Source organism: Plectrocnemia conspersa, unplaced genomic scaffold, assembly GCF_051122295.1.
Source record: "Plectrocnemia conspersa isolate PC_06_02 unplaced genomic scaffold, ASM5112229v1 ptg000010l, whole genome shotgun sequence".
Lineage (NCBI taxonomy): Eukaryota > Metazoa > Arthropoda > Insecta > Trichoptera > Polycentropodidae > Plectrocnemia > Plectrocnemia conspersa.
In genome coordinates this window covers 5676249-5694019 of record NW_028277174.1, presented here as the reverse complement: position 1 = coordinate 5694019, position 17771 = coordinate 5676249, and the positions used below count along the sequence as shown (strand labels likewise).

The 17771-nt window shown below is 36.2% G+C and overlaps 5 protein-coding genes across 6 annotated transcripts; 3 read left to right on the top strand and 2 right to left on the bottom strand.

Annotated features, from left to right (window-relative positions):
- Positions 1-822: 822 nt before the first annotated feature.
- Positions 823-5300, top strand: LOC148230452 (autophagy-related protein 9A-like). Its single transcript, XM_088195065.1, has one exon. It carries the CDS (start codon positions 1066-1068, stop codon positions 3289-3291), a length of 2226 nt encoding a protein of 741 aa, XP_088051191.1. The 5' UTR covers positions 823-1065; the 3' UTR covers positions 3292-5300.
- On the top strand, positions 827-10603 carry LOC148230451 (secretion-regulating guanine nucleotide exchange factor). Its single transcript, XM_088195069.1, has 3 exons — positions 827-884; positions 5385-6204; positions 9757-10603. The coding sequence occupies exons 1-3, from the start codon at positions 861-863 to the stop codon at positions 9963-9965; spliced, it is 1053 nt and encodes a 350-aa protein (XP_088051195.1). The 5' UTR covers positions 827-860; the 3' UTR covers positions 9966-10603.
- On the bottom strand, positions 9652-15086 carry LOC148230449 (uncharacterized). Its single transcript, XM_088195061.1, has 6 exons — positions 14289-15086; positions 14044-14223; positions 13808-13972; positions 13489-13735; positions 13229-13415; positions 9652-10864 (listed from the first exon to the last, which is right to left on the bottom strand). The coding sequence occupies exons 1-6, from the start codon at positions 15067-15069 to the stop codon at positions 10733-10735; spliced, it is 1692 nt and encodes a 563-aa protein (XP_088051187.1). The 5' UTR covers positions 15070-15086; the 3' UTR covers positions 9652-10732.
- LOC148230450 (coiled-coil domain-containing protein 43) lies at positions 9863-10603 on the bottom strand. Its single transcript, XM_088195066.1, has one exon. It carries the CDS (start codon positions 10587-10589, stop codon positions 9972-9974), a length of 618 nt encoding a protein of 205 aa, XP_088051192.1. The 5' UTR covers positions 10590-10603; the 3' UTR covers positions 9863-9971.
- A 624-nt stretch (positions 15087-15710) lies between the features above and the next one.
- Dhdds (Dehydrodolichyl diphosphate synthase subunit) lies at positions 15711-17326 on the top strand. 2 transcript variants are annotated; one of them, XM_088195064.1, is made up of 6 exons: positions 15711-15752; positions 15829-16067; positions 16162-16295; positions 16370-16518; positions 16790-16965; positions 17022-17326. In XM_088195064.1, exons 2-6 carry the CDS (start codon positions 15879-15881, stop codon positions 17223-17225), a joined length of 852 nt encoding a protein of 283 aa, XP_088051190.1. In that variant the 5' UTR covers positions 15711-15752; positions 15829-15878; the 3' UTR covers positions 17226-17326. The 2 variants fall into 2 exon arrangements, with proteins under 2 accessions (XP_088051190.1, XP_088051189.1); XM_088195063.1 differs by having other exon boundaries at positions 15718-16067.
- The last annotated feature ends 445 nt before the right edge of the window (positions 17327-17771 follow it).

Here is a 17771-nt window from a genome sequence, read left to right as displayed (position 1 = left end):
TTATGTTAGCAGCGTTGTAAAAGACAGCTATCTATAATCACACGTATTAAAGTGTCAAATGTTAGTTTGCAACAACTTTATCTTTAAAAGCATTAGTATTGTATTTTATTGTTTATTGTGAAAATGATACAACGGCAATTAATAATAAGATTGTAGTGAAATACATAATGCGCGAGGATTTATATTAAAATTGCAAGATTTTACACTTACATAAATTCTTGAATACCCACAATAGCAATAAAGATTATCATGTCAAATATAATATTAAATTACTTTTTTGAAATATGTTTTTGAGCTCATGTAATAGTTATTAAAGTATCATTAGGGAGGGGGGGGGGCTCAAATTTAGTTTTTGCCTAGGGCAGCAAATAACCTAGGGCCGGCCCTGTTTGTCGTGTAATTAGCTAAGATTGTGGCAAGTTACCACAATCTTGGTAACCAACCCCTTTGGAGGTGAAAACCTGGAGGTGTTAGTATAACTTAATCGATAATATAAATAAATAATTATACTATGTAAATAGTCATAATATATAGTATAGAATATAAACATAGAATAGTATTGTCACATAACAAGAATGGCCGACAGAGGCGTGACATTAGCGGGCTCAATTACGCCCGAACTTGGAATTAAAAAGCGAGTGAAATTCTGTTAAAAAATAAACGAAATAATTAATAGTGTTATTGTTAAAAGCAGCAGAGATTGTTATTGTTAAAAACAGCAGAGATATAGAAAATGCAACAATAATGAGTCACTAAATGTTATTTAAAAAGGTAGGCGCATTGTGTATTTCGGGTCATAGCCGATTATCGAGCGATTAAGATATCTGTCAGTCGTAGAAAAAAGCTTGGTTTGATCGAAAATGACAATGCAATTGCATTCATGGGTCAGTTTTGTTTGTTAAGTTTTCGGCCGCTCGTCGCCTCGTAACGCGGTACAAGTTTTCGTTTTTCGCAATATTTGAAACGCATCGACGCCGACTACGCAGTACGCTATACGCTATACGCCGTCGTATCGTTGAACATGTCACAAAGTGGGTATTTGTAAAAGGATACACATCGCATAGCATGGCCAACTATAAATCGAACGAAGTGAGTTACAACCCTCTGCACAACGAAACGACAGCGGCCCCCGTGAACGACGCCGAGGGCTTTTACGTGCCCGTCCACGACAACGAGCAAGACGACGCCACAGATGTCATAATCCACAGCGTGCCGGAGAACAACCGAGGAGGATGGACGCACATAGAAGACTTGGACACGTTCTTCACGCGAATGTATCGATATTATCTGAAAGGCGGATTCTGCGCGATGCTCGTCTCCGATACCCTGCAGCTGCTCCAATACGTGTTTATAATTTTCTTTTTGACGTTTCTAGTGCATTGCGTCAATTATCCTGTTTTGTTCCGCCATAGGAGCATATTGAACACGAAAAACGTCACGTTTCCGGACATCGTCTATCCCAGTTGCATGAACCGAGTGTCCTTTAATTGGTGGATGTTGATAGGATTGTGTTCCATCGTCGGCTTAGTGCGACTGGCTAAGTCCGTCTATCATCTGTTCCACGCGTACGACATCAAACTGTTTTACAACAACGGACTCAAGATTCAGGACGAAGATTTGAGCTGGTTGAGCTGGTGTTCGGTGCAGAGCAAAGTGAGGGACGCTCAACAAGAACTTCAGATGTGCATACACAAGCAACAGATCACCGAGTTGGATATCTATCATAGGATTCTCAGATTCGACAATTATCTGGTAGCTATGGTCAACAAGAAATTGTTACCGTTACACATATCTATTCCCTGTTTCGGAGATATCCCGTACTTATCCAAAGGACTCAAATATAATCTGCAGCTTTTGTTGTTCTATAATCCTTGGAGTCCTTGGGAGAACTGTTGGCATCTGAGAGATTGCTTTAAAGACCCAACTAAGAGATTCGTATTAGCCAAGCAGTTAAAAAGTAACATTGTAGCATTGACGTTTATGAACTTATTATTCTCGCCGCTGATTCTAGCTTGGCAAATTTTATACTTCTCTTTCAGTTACGCCGAGTTGATTAAAAGATCGCCGGAATCGCTCGGTTTGCGTACTTGGTCTTTATACGCCAGAATTCTACTGCGGCATTTCAACGAACTCGATCACGAACTTTCGGATCGCTTAAATAGAGCTCACAAACCCGCCACTAAATATTTGACTAGCCTTCCGTCTCCGGTCGTTACGATAATCGCTAAAAACACAGCGTTTTTATGCGCCAGCGTTCTCGGAGTGATTATAATTCTGTCTTTATACGACGAAGTTGTGTTGACTGTGGATAATATGCTCTCTTTGATCACCGCTTTGGGTTGCATTTTAGCTATAGCTAGAAGTTTCATTCCGGACGAAAGCATCAAACAGAGAAGTAGCGAAGAGTTGCTGGTTCAAGTTTTGGGTCACGTTCATTATTTACCGGCCAGCTGGAAAGGAAGAGCTCACACCAAAGACGTAGCCATGAACTTTCAACAGATGTTCCAATTCCGAGCTATGTACATTCTGATCGAATTGCTCAGTCCCTTAGTGTGTCCTTTTATTTTATTCTCCCTCAGATCTCGAGCGTTAGATATTGTCGATTTCTATAGAAATTTTACAGTTTCTGTGTTAGATATCGGAGACGTTTGTTCATTCGCTCAAATGGACGTCGGACGGCACGGCAATCCGGAATGGCCCGCCGGTAAAGATCCGGACGAAAAGCCCGACATCTCCCAATGTAATCAAGGAGAAGACGGAAAAACTGAACTATCGTTAGTGGCGTTTTCGTGCAGGAATCCCAGATGGAAAGGCACGAATCCTAGTCAGCAGGAATATCTACAGACGCTTCATCACAGCATAGCTCACGCCGCCGCGCACACTAGCCATTCGACCAATCAGCCGTTGGCGTATCAAAGCAATTCAAACTATCAACGTGCCGCGCTGCACAGCATCGAAATGATGTCTCCTCGGATTATGGCGTCCGAGCGGTTCAGCAACATCGACGAGAACAGAGACGAACAGGACGTGGACGAGGCTTATGATCTCGGAAGAAGAGCCATAGCCGACAGGAGAGAGAGTCTTCAACAAGAAGAGCAAGATCTATCAATCAGCACGCTCCATCTCTACGGCTTGCACTTGAACACTCTCTCGAGAAGACCGAGGCATACCGCGACTTCGAGACAGGAGGCGCCGAATACTTCGGAAGGTAGCTCTCAGCAACAATCGACGATGCGCACCGTTTCTCACAGCAACGAAGATACGCCGCTGCTTAAGAAAACGCGTCCATAGCACGCGGTCATGGACGAACATTGGGTGTGATTGTTTGCGCCCTTCGCAAAATAGACTATTTGGCTTTGTATGTAAATTCGTTGCAAAACTACTTGGAAACGTCTGTGTGTTCAAATTCTCTAAAACTTAGCATATTACGATAATCTTGTGTGATTTTTCAAGGCTGATGTGGATTTATTTAAACGGTAAAAAATTTCTTATGATAGTCATCGCTATGTACATAATATATACATATACATAAAATTAGCGTCGATATTTTGTTAAAAAGCTGCTTTAATCTCAATGCAAAACTTTACCATTGTATATAAATAAACGTATGGGCGTATACTTACCAGTTCTTTATTATATTTATATTTTAGTAAAAAAATATTACGACGATCTGTGTGCATTTGTGTATTTATTATAATGTACACAGTCTTACTTTTGTGATGTTAAAAATGTAGTGATTAAGATTATTTTTTATAAAATAATATTTCAGAAGCAGCTCCATCTCAATAATTAACGAATACTCATTAAATAACATGTTTGCATATTTTTAAATTAAATTGTAATATCTGATTGTATTTTTGTCTAGTGTAAAAATGTATATACATATATTGTATACATATATAATAATAATAATAATTCGCGCTAGTCTCATAAAACTAATACGATCAGCTAATATGTGAATTATTTGTTGTATTCTATAATTTCAATTATTGTTATACTTTATCAGATCTCAATTTTAATTTTAATTTATTTATGTATATATACATATATTAATGATTTTTTTTGCATCATTTTGTATGTGTGCAAATTGCGTACAAATTATTTTTATGACTATACATTATGATATTATTAAACATTATCATTATAAATATATTTATTTTTTAATTAAAATGATATTTTTTATTTGTATCATTATATGATACTTGTGTAATATAATACACACTTACCCCCCATTATCCCTACACTTTTATTTATTTTAATGATAGAAAAATACATACACCAGACTTTTACAACTGCATTTTAAAAAGACTCGCCTGTTTTGAAATTTGGTTTTTATACATTATTGTCGTTCTTAAGAATCTAATCTGAATAAAATGAAAAAGTATCAATGAAGTACGCACAAAATATAGGATTATATTTTTTAGCTCATATAAAGCAAGTTGATAAAATGTCAGCATTATGTTGCTATGCACTATACAAGCTTTCTTGTCTCAATAATAATATAACTCAATTTATATGTAGAACTACATGATTATTTTAGCTATAGTTTATACGATAAAAATGGTTAAGTTTGTACTATGATAAGCCATCATATTTTTTAAAACGATTTATGTAAAGTAAAAATATTTTATTGATGGTTTTAAATTTGATTGAATTTAAGTTTATGAGAAAATAAAATCTATATGTACTAAGTATTAATACTGCCTGATATGAAACAAAATTCAAACAGTAAAAAATTAGATCAATACTCTTTCAATTTTATTATGTAATATAATAAAATATTTTTCTTTGTGTGATGAATACATTTCTCGGTTAATTTACACTCTATAATGATTTTTCAATGTAAATAATAAAAATGATATTTAAAGCAATGGGGTTGAAAAATGATACCTATATCTAAAAAAATAATGTAATTTTACATATGAATCGAATTTTTGTGGTTGTAAAAGTATAATATTTCCTATTCCATTAATAGCAGGTACAATCAAATATTACTGATAAATATTAAATTAAACATTTCTTTATAAATATAAATAGTACGTTTTAATTTGATATGTATAATCCATTTTATCCTCATTAATATGTTGTATTTTTATGAATAAATATATCAGAATTGCTTATACTTTTGTTAATGTAACGCAATGCAGATATGTAAATATTAATTAAGAAATAATTAAACCATAGAAAGATAAAATTGTGTATCGCAATAACAAATATATCTTTTTTTATTGTTAGTTACAAAAAAGGCCTTCGACTAATGTATGTGATGGTATTTACGAGTACATAAATAATTTATTGTACATACTGCGTTTTTATTTACCAATCCTTGAAGCAAGAAAAGGTAGACTCACAATCACAGTACCGAGACGTTATTTTATTTTCAGGGAACCAATTCACACGGACAATTGGGTCAGAATCACGTATCGGAACAATGCGATCTACCAGCGTCGACCGCATGGACTCTCGGGAAGATCGTTCAAGTGGTCTGTGGAGGAGGACATTCGCTGCTCATCAACGATGAAGGCAAAATCTTTGGATGCGGGTGGAATCATCGCAATCAATTAGGATTTGACGATGGACTCGAACGACTTTCTTTCACTCCTATTTTAACACTAATCGACATCAAATTTATTAAATTGTGTGCCGGATGGGACTCCAGTGCCGGAATATCAGAAAATGGCACTCTACATCTGTGGGGTTCGAATGCATACGGACAACTAGGGCTTGATAACGTAGCAATTTTGAAAGTTAAAGACGTGGCAATGGGAATGAGGCATACGGTTATTTTGGACGTGGAAGGATGCGTATGGACAAGCGGTTGTGGCAAACGCGGTCAACTCGGATTGGGAAGAGATGTTACATGTCTTGATAAATTCACCAGGATAGGATCCATCGATGGAATTAAGAGTGTCGTTTGTGGACAGCGTCATACTTTGGTTTTGAGTCGCGATGGATTAGTTTACGCTTGGGGTGATAATACGCATGGGCAATTAGGGATATTGGAGAACATTGCCGAATCAGCTATTCCGATGAAGGCTTCTACCATTAAAAAGTATTTTGATGGTATTGAAGAAATTTTTGCCGGTTGGAGTAATAGTGCTGCTTTACTGAAGACAGGAGAAGCGGTATATTGGGGAAGAAACAATCACGGACAATTGGGCTGCAACGATCCAGATGTGAACTTCAACGTAGTGTCATTTACAGGTAAAATTAATTTGGGTTATATTTTAATCAACGAAAAAGGAATACTAGGATAGTACGAATGAAATGTTTGGTTGAGATTGCTAATAAAAGTATTCTGATGTACTTATAAACTTTGTGACATAAAAATAAATTATTGTTTACTTTGTCTGTATTTATATTACAGTACACTGCATTTGCTTTAATGCCTAAATTGATTAGTATTTTGTAATTTTTTTTGTCACTTAATATGTAGTTAAGAAATCTTTTAAAACGATTTTTTAATTGTAGTATTGTATATATGGCTTTAATTTAAAGAATTTTAATTTAACTACCAGTAATATTATTGCTATAGGATGTCATTAATTATAAATGGTCGATAAAGCTCGGATTACAGCCAATAACTCGGCATAGCAACTAAGCTAAAACAATTGTTATTAATTATATACTTACCTAAAATGATAATACTAAGCTTAGGAGCATATGTGATTTTTATAAAACTTTTCTTAAATATAATTTTTTTATGGAGTCATTATTAGCAATACCTATTCTTTGTTAAAATACCAAACATTTGTCAGAATATAATTAACCTTTTATTTAAAAAGTACCCATTTAATATACACAACTGACCGTTTAATTAAACACTGATCCAATAAAAAAAGGAACTGTTTTAAATCGTCTGTATTTGACTTGTGTGACTATTTTTATTTTGACAGATGGTAGTAAAAATTACATAATCATTATTACAGCGTTTTAGAATTAACCAATCAGTTTGATAACGTTTTAGAATGTGAGTCAGATCAAAAATGATACTTAAACTGATATTTTGTGACATGATACTGATAATTAATTTATATAAACATTGACTACTGCTCACGAGGCAACTGCTCACACGATAATTGGTCGCAAATCGATCGCTCACAAGGCGATTACTCGTATGAATATTGCTCACGTGTAACATCACTTCGTCGAGGACCACCGAATTTCATTTATGATCTTATAACATATAATAATACTTAGGTGTAGTTATAGGGACTTTTTTTCGCCGCAAATTGCTTACAATGTATAATGCAGTATAGACAAATTGTTTGGGTGACCAACATTTTTCACTTTTGCAACAACTCCTGAAAGATCCCGTCACGTTCGGCACCACCTATACATATCTCAATACATTTTTTCCATTGAATTTCATGTTCTAAGAAATAACTTTTAAGTGCTTCGAAAATCTTGGAGGTAGTTGTTCTACCTGAAAAGTTAAGCAATCAAAGTAGTTCTTCCAGTATCTCTACTTCACACTCAACCCTCACAAAACAACGTAGAAGTGCCGTTTTACTGACGTCTATTAATTCAAGTTGAATTTAATAAAATGGCGAGTTTTTCACTATTTTTATAATTTTATTTTTAATATTTTTAGTCATGTTTTCAATCCTGCGCTTGACAATGTAAGCACACATAGAAATTGCTTTCAGTTTCCAAAACCTCTTCACAGGCTTGTAGCATGCAAGACTTAATTAAGTATTCTCCAATTGTATACGGCTTTTTATTTTTCGAGATTTGAAGCTTTCAATAAGGACTTATCTTCAAAAGTTAAAGCAATTACTTGTCTCTGCATATTTTCACTCATTCTTTGAAATGCTCAAGTGTTTTTTTAGTTAACTCCAGTTGTTATGATTGCAAGTGCTTTTAAAGTTACAATGGTTTTATGGCTTTATTGGATATGCTCTCACACGATACAAAGCAAATCATAATCAGGTTCCTGAATAAATCCAAGTTTCAAGTAGCTCGAATCATATTTTCTTGTTATTTTGTGTTTTTTCTTCTCACCGCCCTCAGTTTGAGTGTTCTTAATGGCGAGAACTGTGGAGACTGATTCATTCATCATTTTGAGCATTATGCATGGAGATGACTCCATTGCTTCTCGTTTTCTAGTACAATTCGTGAATTTAATGCAATTCAGAATTGAGAATTATCGTTTTAACCGTAAAAAATACAAATTATATTCAGATTTTCTTGCAGCACCATCAGTTGGCGACAACTGCATTAGAAGACTGAATTGGGATATTTCAATAAGTGGAACAGACTTGTATTTTTTGGGTCAGTAATTTTGTTTTACTTTGGTCAGTAGTTTAAATTAACAGGTCAGTTGTATTTGTATGAGTGTTTTATCAAATGATGTCATGAACCTTAATAATCAGTGGTGGTTGGTGAGAATTTGTAGTGGAGAGGCTGCAGCAATAAAAGTTGAGAGATTGAACAAAATATCCTCAATAAAACTAAAATATGTACTATATAAGATATTATATAATACTAGATAAAAATAATTTACTAAGTTACATACATAAAAATATTTAAAACAGGAACATTCATTCTGTACTGGGAGGGCTGCAGCCTCGCAGCCCATATGGACGAACCACCACTGTTAATAAATAATACGTGTATACATCAGCGGTGTGAGAATTGTGACTAGTGGGAAGGTGTAGGTGAAATATCGCTGCTTCACTAGTGTCTACCGATCGTTGAATAAGGTCGCTTGCTCTCACTATCGCATGGGATAAAATCGAAACGATTTTTGATAGATCACTATTGATTGTAAAACATGATAATTAGAGAATATTAGATACATAATTTCTATGTCAATGTTTTTTAAAAACGAACTATATTTTAAATTATATGTGTATATTTTAGGTAATAAAATAGAGAAAGGAAATTAAAAAAACAGACTTCAGTTTCAGTATGGTGTCACAATACTTATTCGTAGGTGTTGATTGTTAGTCTGTTGTAACACACGACTAGCACCTGTCTTATAGCAGCAGAATAATTACAATATATAAATATGGATGCACCGCAGCTATAGTCGATTCTGGTCAGGAGCCAGCTGCTTATTTGGACCAAATCAAGGAAATAACAGTAATTTACAACCATGAAAACAATCGGATAACACTTGAAACGCGTTTTATTAAATCTATTTATCAGACAAGCTTATAAACTTGCAATCTTATAAATGCAAAAGACAGACTACAATATAAATTAAATTCTGTAAAAATATTGTAATTTTGTAAAAAAAATCTTAAAAATACAGATTATTCAATATGTCATTTTCAACATATACTGAAACACATTTGAATCAAAATTAGAATTCCTTTCAATGACTAAATTTTAAGTTTATTCGGAGCTGAATTATTTTAGAAATAGATTAATTAAAAAACTATTTCACAAATTTTTTTTTTTAAATGTAATTCATAATCATGAAATAATTTTGGCGTGACATTAATACCATGTCTGAATAACCATCGAAAACGATATTTTAATGTCATTTATGCATAACGACTTATTATCTGCAATTCTTTAGCGGTGCATTTAGAGCTGGCGACCTTATGCAATTATTTTAGCTCATTCTTCGAAACTGACATTTCTCGTACATCTTTGTTGTTTTAATTTAGTCAGTGTAAAGAGGTAAAACAATCAAGAGTATCCGGCTTGTTCATAAATAAAATGAATGTTTTATTAAAATTACAAAATTACATTCTGGGGGTTTTGAAACGATAACATTGTATATAAAAAAAATGTAAATTACAGGCAGCAGTGTCCGGCGACTTGCGCTCGGATCGGAGCACAGCGTCTGTCTTTTGGAGGACGGCTCAGTGAGAGCGTGGGGATGGAACGAGCACAGCAACACCGGAACGGGGGAGACGGGCGACGTGACTCGCCCTGCTGGAGTGAAGATCGACAGACGAGTCGACGCCGTCTTCGCCGGAGCCGGTCACAACTTTGCGACGTCCGCATAAAGAGCGCTACCTCTTCCTCTCTCCCTTGTGGGTTTTGCGCTTCTCTTTCTTCTCGTCCTTTAGCTGCTTCTGCTTCTCGCGGTCCTCTTTGTCCCTGTCCTTCTTGCGCTGAGATTCGAGCTTGGCGGCTTCGCGGCGCTCTCTGGCCGCCGCGGCGACGTTGGTCGCGTTGGTGTTGCGGACTAGATCATCCGACTCCGGTTTGTCGGTCGGTTGGTGTTCGTCTTCGTCGTCGTCGTCAGGGAGGCGGCCATAGTGTCTGAGGATGTTCTCTTTGATTTTGCGCTCATCTTCGGTGTAGCTGCGAAGGGGGGCCGCCGCCAAGGTCTGGGATCCGAGGAGACGAGCGAGGCGCTCTTCGACGTCCACCGGGGATCTGACTAGAACCGGTGAGCTGGGACGGCATTCGGCCCACCTGGCGACGATGCGGTCGACCCTCTGGTCCACTTCGTCGGCGGAGATGGAGGCGACCAGGTCCGCGAGGGCCTCGCGCTTCTCGGGCGCCGGCTCATCTCCGGAGACGACGGCCGTCAGGTACTCGGCGAGGACGGCGCCATCTCCGCCCCACGAGGTGACCAGCTCGCTCAGCCACGAGACGAACTCGGCCCGTCCCGCAGCCGACATGGTCGCGCGCCGTCAAAATTCGCCATTAACCCCCACCATGCGGTCCCCCCTCCTCTTCCCGACGCCCCGCCCCCGTCGCGATCGAAACGTCAGCGTGTGCGCTTTTCAGCTCGCTATAAAAGGGCGGAACGCAAAAGGCGAATTCACCCGGAAATGTTGAAAAAGGGCGGTCCAGTCGGCTTCGGGGTCGACTCGCTGGCCTCCCGAGGGTCGTCGTGAGCGTCGGCCCTCCGCTCGGCGATCATTTTCAGCAGCGATTTCCCCTCCTCCTTTGTCTGAAAACCATTCAATTATTTCAAATTACGTCGTTCTTATTTGGCCCAAAGGCCAAAATTAATGCCATTTATGCTCTTGACCTAACTAATTATATTATCGAGCATTATCTACAAAATTATCTCGGACTTCGTTACCGTCTCTTATTTGACTGATATTAATTAAACAAATTTAATTTTTTTTATTACTTGGCCACTGATATTTTTTAACAATAAAACCAATAAGCTACATTTTGCGTACTTTTAATTTTTTCCCCAAATATAAAATAAATTTATTTTATAAAACGTAGAAAATAGAGCAAAGATTTTTATTGATAAATTGTTATTATCTTAAGAAAATGGAGAGAAGCATTCGAAGGCGCAGCACAGTTTTTGTGTATTAAACTCATGAATTGATATTTTACCTGAATAAATTAACCTTACGCCGTTTGCTGATATATAATATATAACATACATATTTTAAAAGTATTCTGTAAACTATATGTAAAATTTACATGTATCAGGTTGTTCCATAAGTCTGCGTTTTTAAGGTGCGGGTTAAATAAGTTAGAAATTAAAATTATATATTCTCCATCTTTTTCAACCATTATTCTCTATGCGTTTCAACTTTTTCTGTATCTGATTCGAAAATTGTTTTTTTGGAAGCAAGTAATTCTTTAATGTCATTTTTTTATATCCGTTTTTGTAAAATATTTTTTATCACTTAAAAACTGTTAAATAGATTATAGTTGTTTGGAGGAATGAGAAAGGAGTTCCTAAGAAAATTCAATACTTTTTTCTATTATCTTTATGGATACACGAGGGCGAGCGCCCTTGGTGTAAAATACCCTTCTTAAATTTATAAGGGAGGGTATTTTTTATGGTCTGAGCACACTATGTGTCTCATAATTATCTGACTACAATTTAATAACTCACAATGAATTATGCCCTTCATGTCCCACCAAATGCATAACATTATCTTATTGGGGTGTAATCTCGTTCTCGGGGTTGGAAGTGGGAGTTGATTGGCATCCAACTACTGCCTTTTAAATCGCGTGTTAAAGTAAAGGATCCACTTTTCACCTTTAGTAACAATTAGACTCAAAAATAAATCTTTCTATTCTAGAATCATTAATTATTGGCATATTGAGATTTTTGCACAAGGTTTTCCTCAATTTATGAGATAACCATATTCTGCAAATTAACCTTTCCTAACTTTTTAAATGTTTGTGATCTAATGTAAGTGACTTGTTCTAGCTTTCTTGTTGATCTTGTACTAGCCTCTGTATCGTTAATTTCGGACCTGCTTTGATGACAGCCCTAATATCCTTACTAGCCCCTCACGTAAATAATTAATGTAAAAATTCCCAGAACGAAATTTTTAGAACCACATTTGACTTTCTAAATTTAATAGCATTCCTACCCATTGCATTACAGATGTTTTTAACTGCTATTATCACATTATGACCGAGTTGAAACTCATAAATCATAATATAGCTTAACTGAGATTATATTATCTCCACTTCCATTGTTGATAGAGGGTTAAAAATAACGAAACAAAAAATATCCCATTACTTAAAAGCATTGTTGACTACTGTTAATAAACAGAAATTATCGTTAATTTATAAAAAGTAATACATTTTTGCAAATGTAAGGAAAAAAGCCGAGACTAATGAGACAACCTGATATATATATATATACATAAGTTCGATTTAGTTTTTTTACATCCAATCTGCCTGCGCAACATATTTTACAAAAATTTCAATTCGGCCCGTTTCTTAAAGTTAAGGGACTCACAATCCAATATTGTGCTTTGCAGTGTGCAATGTTTATGTATTTTACTTTAAACTGTTATTTTCTCTATAGAAAAAATGTTAAGATACAAAAACATAAATTTAGGTTATTTTATTCATCCAAGAAAATATTGATGCTTAGTTGGCCGAGTAGTGTGAATGTTTGAGATGTTCTGATAATAAACTACTACTTTCTTTTAAGAAAATATGGTTAAATGTTTGCGTAATTTTTCATATGCAAAATTTATATATTTTTCATTAAATTTTCCACTCTATATAATTCTGTAAATTAAAAACTTTGTAACATGACCAATAGCACAAATAGAGATGGTGTATTTATTAAAGATAATTTGTTTCGTGTAAAATATTTGTTTGATTATAGTGAAACAATAGCATAGTGACTAATTTAAATGAAGACATTTTAAATTTGGATAAACTATTAATTAATAGGCAACGAAAGAGTTGAGCCAAAAACTTTATTTAAATTGTTTTTACTGACACTACTGATTTTTTTAAGAGCATAATCAAAGAATCGAAAGACTTTGCTAATGAATCTACTGCAAATTTTGAATTACATCTTTGTAAAATTATTTACCTCTTCGTGTCCCATACACTTGTAAGCATAATGAGCCGCCTGATCCAATTTGTTGTCGTTCAAATGATAATGAGCCAAGTATCGATAAGCCTCCTGCAGTCTTTTATGGACACCGGCGTCGCCGGAAAGACACGCGGCACTATATGCCGCTGCAGCGCTGTCTCTCATAGACAGTTTATCGTATAACCTAAACACGAAAACGAAAAAAATATACACCGATTGCAAATTAGTCTATGAATCACGAGAAAGGAGGAGCTCACTTTGCCAATTTCAAAACTGCCATCCCTTCTACGTCGTTGACGCTATAAGCGCGATGATAACATTTTAGAGCGTTGGGAACCTTGTCTAATTTTTCAAACGCTTCTCCCAACGCAACCAGCATTCTGGAATCATCGGGACATTGTTGCGCAGCTCTCGTGTAATAGTAAAGACAGTATCCGTTCAGGCCTAATATTTCATAAGCTTGACCCAGCCCGTTCCAAGCTCTGTAATCGTTTCGGTTTACTTCTGTCGAGTGAATAAATATTATATATTATGTGAGAATTGGAGTATTACATGATAACTTGTTGAATATAATACCTAAAGCTTGTCTATAAGATTGGATAGCAGCGTTCATATTTTGCAATTCTATGAACTCGTGTCCCATTAGAATCCAAGCTGATAAATAGCCCGGATTCAATTTTAGAGCTCTTTGAAAGTAAACGACTGCTTTATGATGTTCGCTTCGTAAACTGTAGTAATTAGCTAAAATGAAATAATTTATATGAATATCATACATATGTATTTAATAATTAAAATGATGAATATTCTATTACCTATGATGCAGCACGTTTCTACTCTATATTTGTCTATTTCGACGACTTGATGAGCCAGATTAGCCAATTCCGTTCGCATTTCTTTAACGTACAAGATATGAGAGTAAACGTCTAAGTCGTCTAATCGGTAAGGATCTGTTTTACGTAAGCTTTCAAATGCAGCGATGGTGTTGTCGGCGTCTGTAAGTACGGTCAGATTAAAAGTTTGGCGCTATAGAAGTATTGTATATATTTGATTAATTTACCTCTCAAATCGTGATATGCGACTGCTATTTGCGCATTCAAGTAGGAAAACTTTTCGTATCCCCGCGCTTTCAACTTTTCGTACAAATCTAAGGCTTCCTCTGCGCGCTGCCGTTCTAGTCGAGCGTGCGCTCTGAAAAATGCGGCGAGGAGATGACGCGGAAGAGTGAGCGACTCCAATTCGTCCCTGTCGCGAGGTAACGAGGAGAGTTCCAGCCACGCGCCCCAAATCCACGGAGCGAGGCTGACGGCTCTCTCTAAAGCGCGTACGGCCTGACTGGTGAGATCTAACTTCTTGAGTACGATTCCATAGAGATACATCCAATAACCGTCGACTTTATTGGGATCGTCGGAGAACTCCCGTTTCATAGTGTCGTATAGAAGCCTGAGAGCTGGTCCTCGAGCGTCGGGAGGCTCGCGCCCCGCTTCCGCCGCGTCGTCTAACCTTCCGTTCTCTTCGGCCAAGTAGCGAGCGTATAAATGCAAGAATCGCACTTTAGGCGAGCGACCCGCTTCGGCCACGCTGGCCGCGCGCAAGAATTCGCGACAGTCCAGATAGCTTTTGGCGGCTAAGTAGAGTTCTCGCTCGTCTTCGGGCAGATCGGGGTCTAGTTTGACGCTAGGGCCGGCGGAGGGTACGTGTCTCAGACACAAGGCCAACTCCGCCAACCAGGCGGCGGAGCGCACCAGGCCGCGGGAGGAGCAGGCCTCGGCGGCGGAAGAGGCCCATCGCCTCGCGCATCGGGGACTCAGTTCGTCGTCTTCGCTGATGCTCGTCGACATTTTTCAAATTGACAGCCGTTTGTTTTTGCAAAGTTGCCAGTTTGTCTAAAAATAAATTGCTTCATAAATGATCTATCAATTTTTCTAGCTGATTTATGGACAGGCTTGAAGACATTTTAAAAAAAATTATATATACCTGTTTGTCAAATTTTTTTATCATAACATAATGTTGATATCATACTTATATTACGTATAAGAATGAATCTGACATATTTGATATGAACTATAAATAATAAAAGTTTGGTATCACTGCTTTTATAAAAAATAATAATTTCAAATGTAAATGTGAAAAGTTACTTTGAAAAGTTAATTCGAACATTTCAATCACGTCTTCGTTATCTGAGAGAAATTCTACGCCTCAAATCATTATATCTTTAGACCATCGCTATAAATATTATTTTAACTAAAGTTATCTTATATTAAACACGAAGTAAAAATACTAAATTTACTTGTCAATATTCTACGTTTTGACATAGCTTTCCCGACGGAAGACAAACAAATACTGGCGCACGATTGAAACGCCGTCTGATGCGTGCGTCAACTTGTATGTACAAATATAAGTAAACTTGTACTTTTTACAATAATAACAATATTTTCAATTTGAATAACGACATAACGAAGAATGAATAATAAAGCGTAATATATTTTGTAGCGGCAACACTGACAGATCACGCTGACGTTTTGTACTTTATGCCGCGATAAGATTTGTACGTAGCCTTTTCCTATAAATATATTAAATCAATTCCAATGGTGTCGTAGCTGAAGATCAATTTAAAAGCTAACCGAGGTGAGCTTCGCGTCCTTAAAAAATGTCTTGGATAAAAGAAAACGCCCTTTCTTGGATGCAACTGTTCTGCGTGAACGTCGTTAGAACTGGTCACGTTCCAAAACACATAGCCTTCATAATGGACGGTAACAGAAGATTCGCTAAAAAAAACAACATAGACAAAGGCGAAGGACATTCTAAAGGGTTCGACAAACTAGCCGAAGTTTTACAGGTATATATGTATATGTACCTACCTATGTCTGCATATTATTTTAATAGATTGCACAATATTTTTATATAATTTATTTTTAATAATTTTGAAACAGTGGTGCCTCGATTTAGGCGTTCCGGAAGTCACAGTATACGCTTTCAGCATAGAAAACTTCAAACGAAGCAAAGAAGAACTAGACGCTTTGATGTCTCTAGCAGAAGATAAATTCCAAAGAATCTTAGACGAAAAGTTTGTATTTCAGATAATAAAAATAATACATTTAATTATTTATGAAGTAACGAACGGCGTGTTGATTTATTTAGAGATCTTTTAATGGAGAGAGGAGTTTGCGTACAAGTCGTGGGAAGAATATCCCTATTATCGCCCAAATTGCGACAATTAATATCTAAAGCGATGATCATTACGAAAGACAACAGCAAGGCTAAACTAAACGTCGCTTTCGCATATACGGGTCGGTATTTTATTATCATTGTAAATATAAAATTTATATTGACACATTACTGATAGCTAAATTTTACAGTTAGTCTGTTGGTGTGTTAAGGGTTGAAAGTAATAAATTTAGCTTATAAAAATATTGTGCAAATGTACTAAAAATTTTACCTTTTATCGAGAGATTGCATATATTTTTAATTATTTTGGTAGTTTGAAAAACTGCCACCTTCTGTCAAAACTTAAAACAAATATAGCAGACCATAATGTGCTAATACAAATTGATTCTTTAGGGCGTGATGAAATTACTCGGGCAATTGGTTGTATGGCCGATGCTGTTAAAAAAGGTTTGATAACATCGGAAGATCTGACCGAAGACTTGATGGATGAAACGTTAGAATTATCGTCGCCAGATTTACTCATTAGGACGTCCGGTGAAGTGCGGTTATCAGATTTTATGATTTGGCAGGTGAGATTTGTATGAATATCATTCGGGGTAATTGTTATTTTTTATTTATTTTTTAGGTGTCCGATACGTGTCTTTATTTCACTGATATTCTTTGGCCTGAATTCAGAATTTGGAACCTTTTGGCGGCTGTAATACATTTTCAGAGGGTTTATCAAGGTTCATTTGCAGGCAAAAAACAAAACGAGCGACATTCAAACTTTTTAAACTATTTAAATAAAGAAAAATGGAAAGTGCTCGAATCGTATTCGCAAGCTTGCTGACTGTTTTTGTTGTTGTTGAATTTTAGTATTAATTAAAACTTAGAAAATATATCACAAAATGTATATTTCGTATTTATGTAAATAAATTAAACAATTTGTTACTTTTGTTTTCATTATTATATCTATGCATAGCTTGTATTGAATATAGCAGTGATGGCGAACACCGTGACTCGCGTGTCAAAGGCATTTTGGGTGGCACGCATCGTTCATGGTGACCTAAGCGTTGCTATGTCTAAAGTTGTATCATAAACAACATATGAGGCACCCAATACGGTGGGAAAAATATGGAATTTTTGTTACAACAAAATTGTTGTAATAAAAATTGACAATTTAATAGCTGCTCAAACCTATCACAAGTGAGAATTTTCCACACTTTTACAGGAAGTTGATTCAACCTGCAGATGTTCATTAATGGGAAGTGGCTGAGCCGAGGAAAAGTACTTGATCAATTTGTGGAGTGCTTTGTAGAAATTAAGGTATTTCCTTAGCTCAATGATCATAGGTGGGTTTACATATTAGTGGTTTTTACAGATCTTACTGTCCCGA

What these genes read in the sequence shown, in the direction of transcription:
- LOC148230451 (XM_088195069.1), top strand. Translation starts at nt 861, where the DNA reads ATGACAATGCAATTGCATTCATGG. An exon ending in CAATGCAATTGCATTCATGG is followed by an intron (nt 885 to 5,384) that starts GTCAGTTTTGTT and finishes TTTTATTTTCAG; the next exon opens with GGAACCAATTCACACGGACA. An exon ending in CAACGTAGTGTCATTTACAG is followed by an intron (nt 6,205 to 9,756) that starts GTAAAATTAATT and finishes TGTAAATTACAG; the next exon opens with GCAGCAGTGTCCGGCGACTT.
- LOC148230452 (XM_088195065.1), top strand. Translation starts at nt 1,066, where the DNA reads ATGGCCAACTATAAATCGAACGAAGTGAGTTACAACCCTCTGCACAAC.
- LOC148230450 (XM_088195066.1), bottom strand. Translation starts at nt 10,589, where the DNA reads ATGTCGGCTGCGGGACGGGCCGAGTTCGTCTCGTGGCTGAGCGAGCTG.
- LOC148230449 (XM_088195061.1), bottom strand. Translation starts at nt 15,069, where the DNA reads ATGTCGACGAGCATCAGCGAAGACGACGAACTGAGTCCCCGATGCGCG. An exon ending in CGCATATCACGATTTGAGAG is followed by an intron (nt 14,224 to 14,288) that starts GTAAATTAATCA and finishes CCGTACTTACAG; the next exon opens with ACGCCGACAACACCATCGCT. An exon ending in AGAAACGTGCTGCATCATAG is followed by an intron (nt 13,973 to 14,043) that starts GTAATAGAATAT and finishes ATTTCATTTTAG; the next exon opens with CTAATTACTACAGTTTACGA.
- Dhdds (XM_088195064.1), top strand. Translation starts at nt 15,879, where the DNA reads ATGTCTTGGATAAAAGAAAACGCCCTTTCTTGGATGCAACTGTTCTGC. An exon ending in AACTAGCCGAAGTTTTACAG is followed by an intron (nt 16,068 to 16,161) that starts GTATATATGTAT and finishes ATTTTGAAACAG; the next exon opens with TGGTGCCTCGATTTAGGCGT. An exon ending in CAAAGAATCTTAGACGAAAA is followed by an intron (nt 16,296 to 16,369) that starts GTTTGTATTTCA and finishes TGATTTATTTAG; the next exon opens with AGATCTTTTAATGGAGAGAG.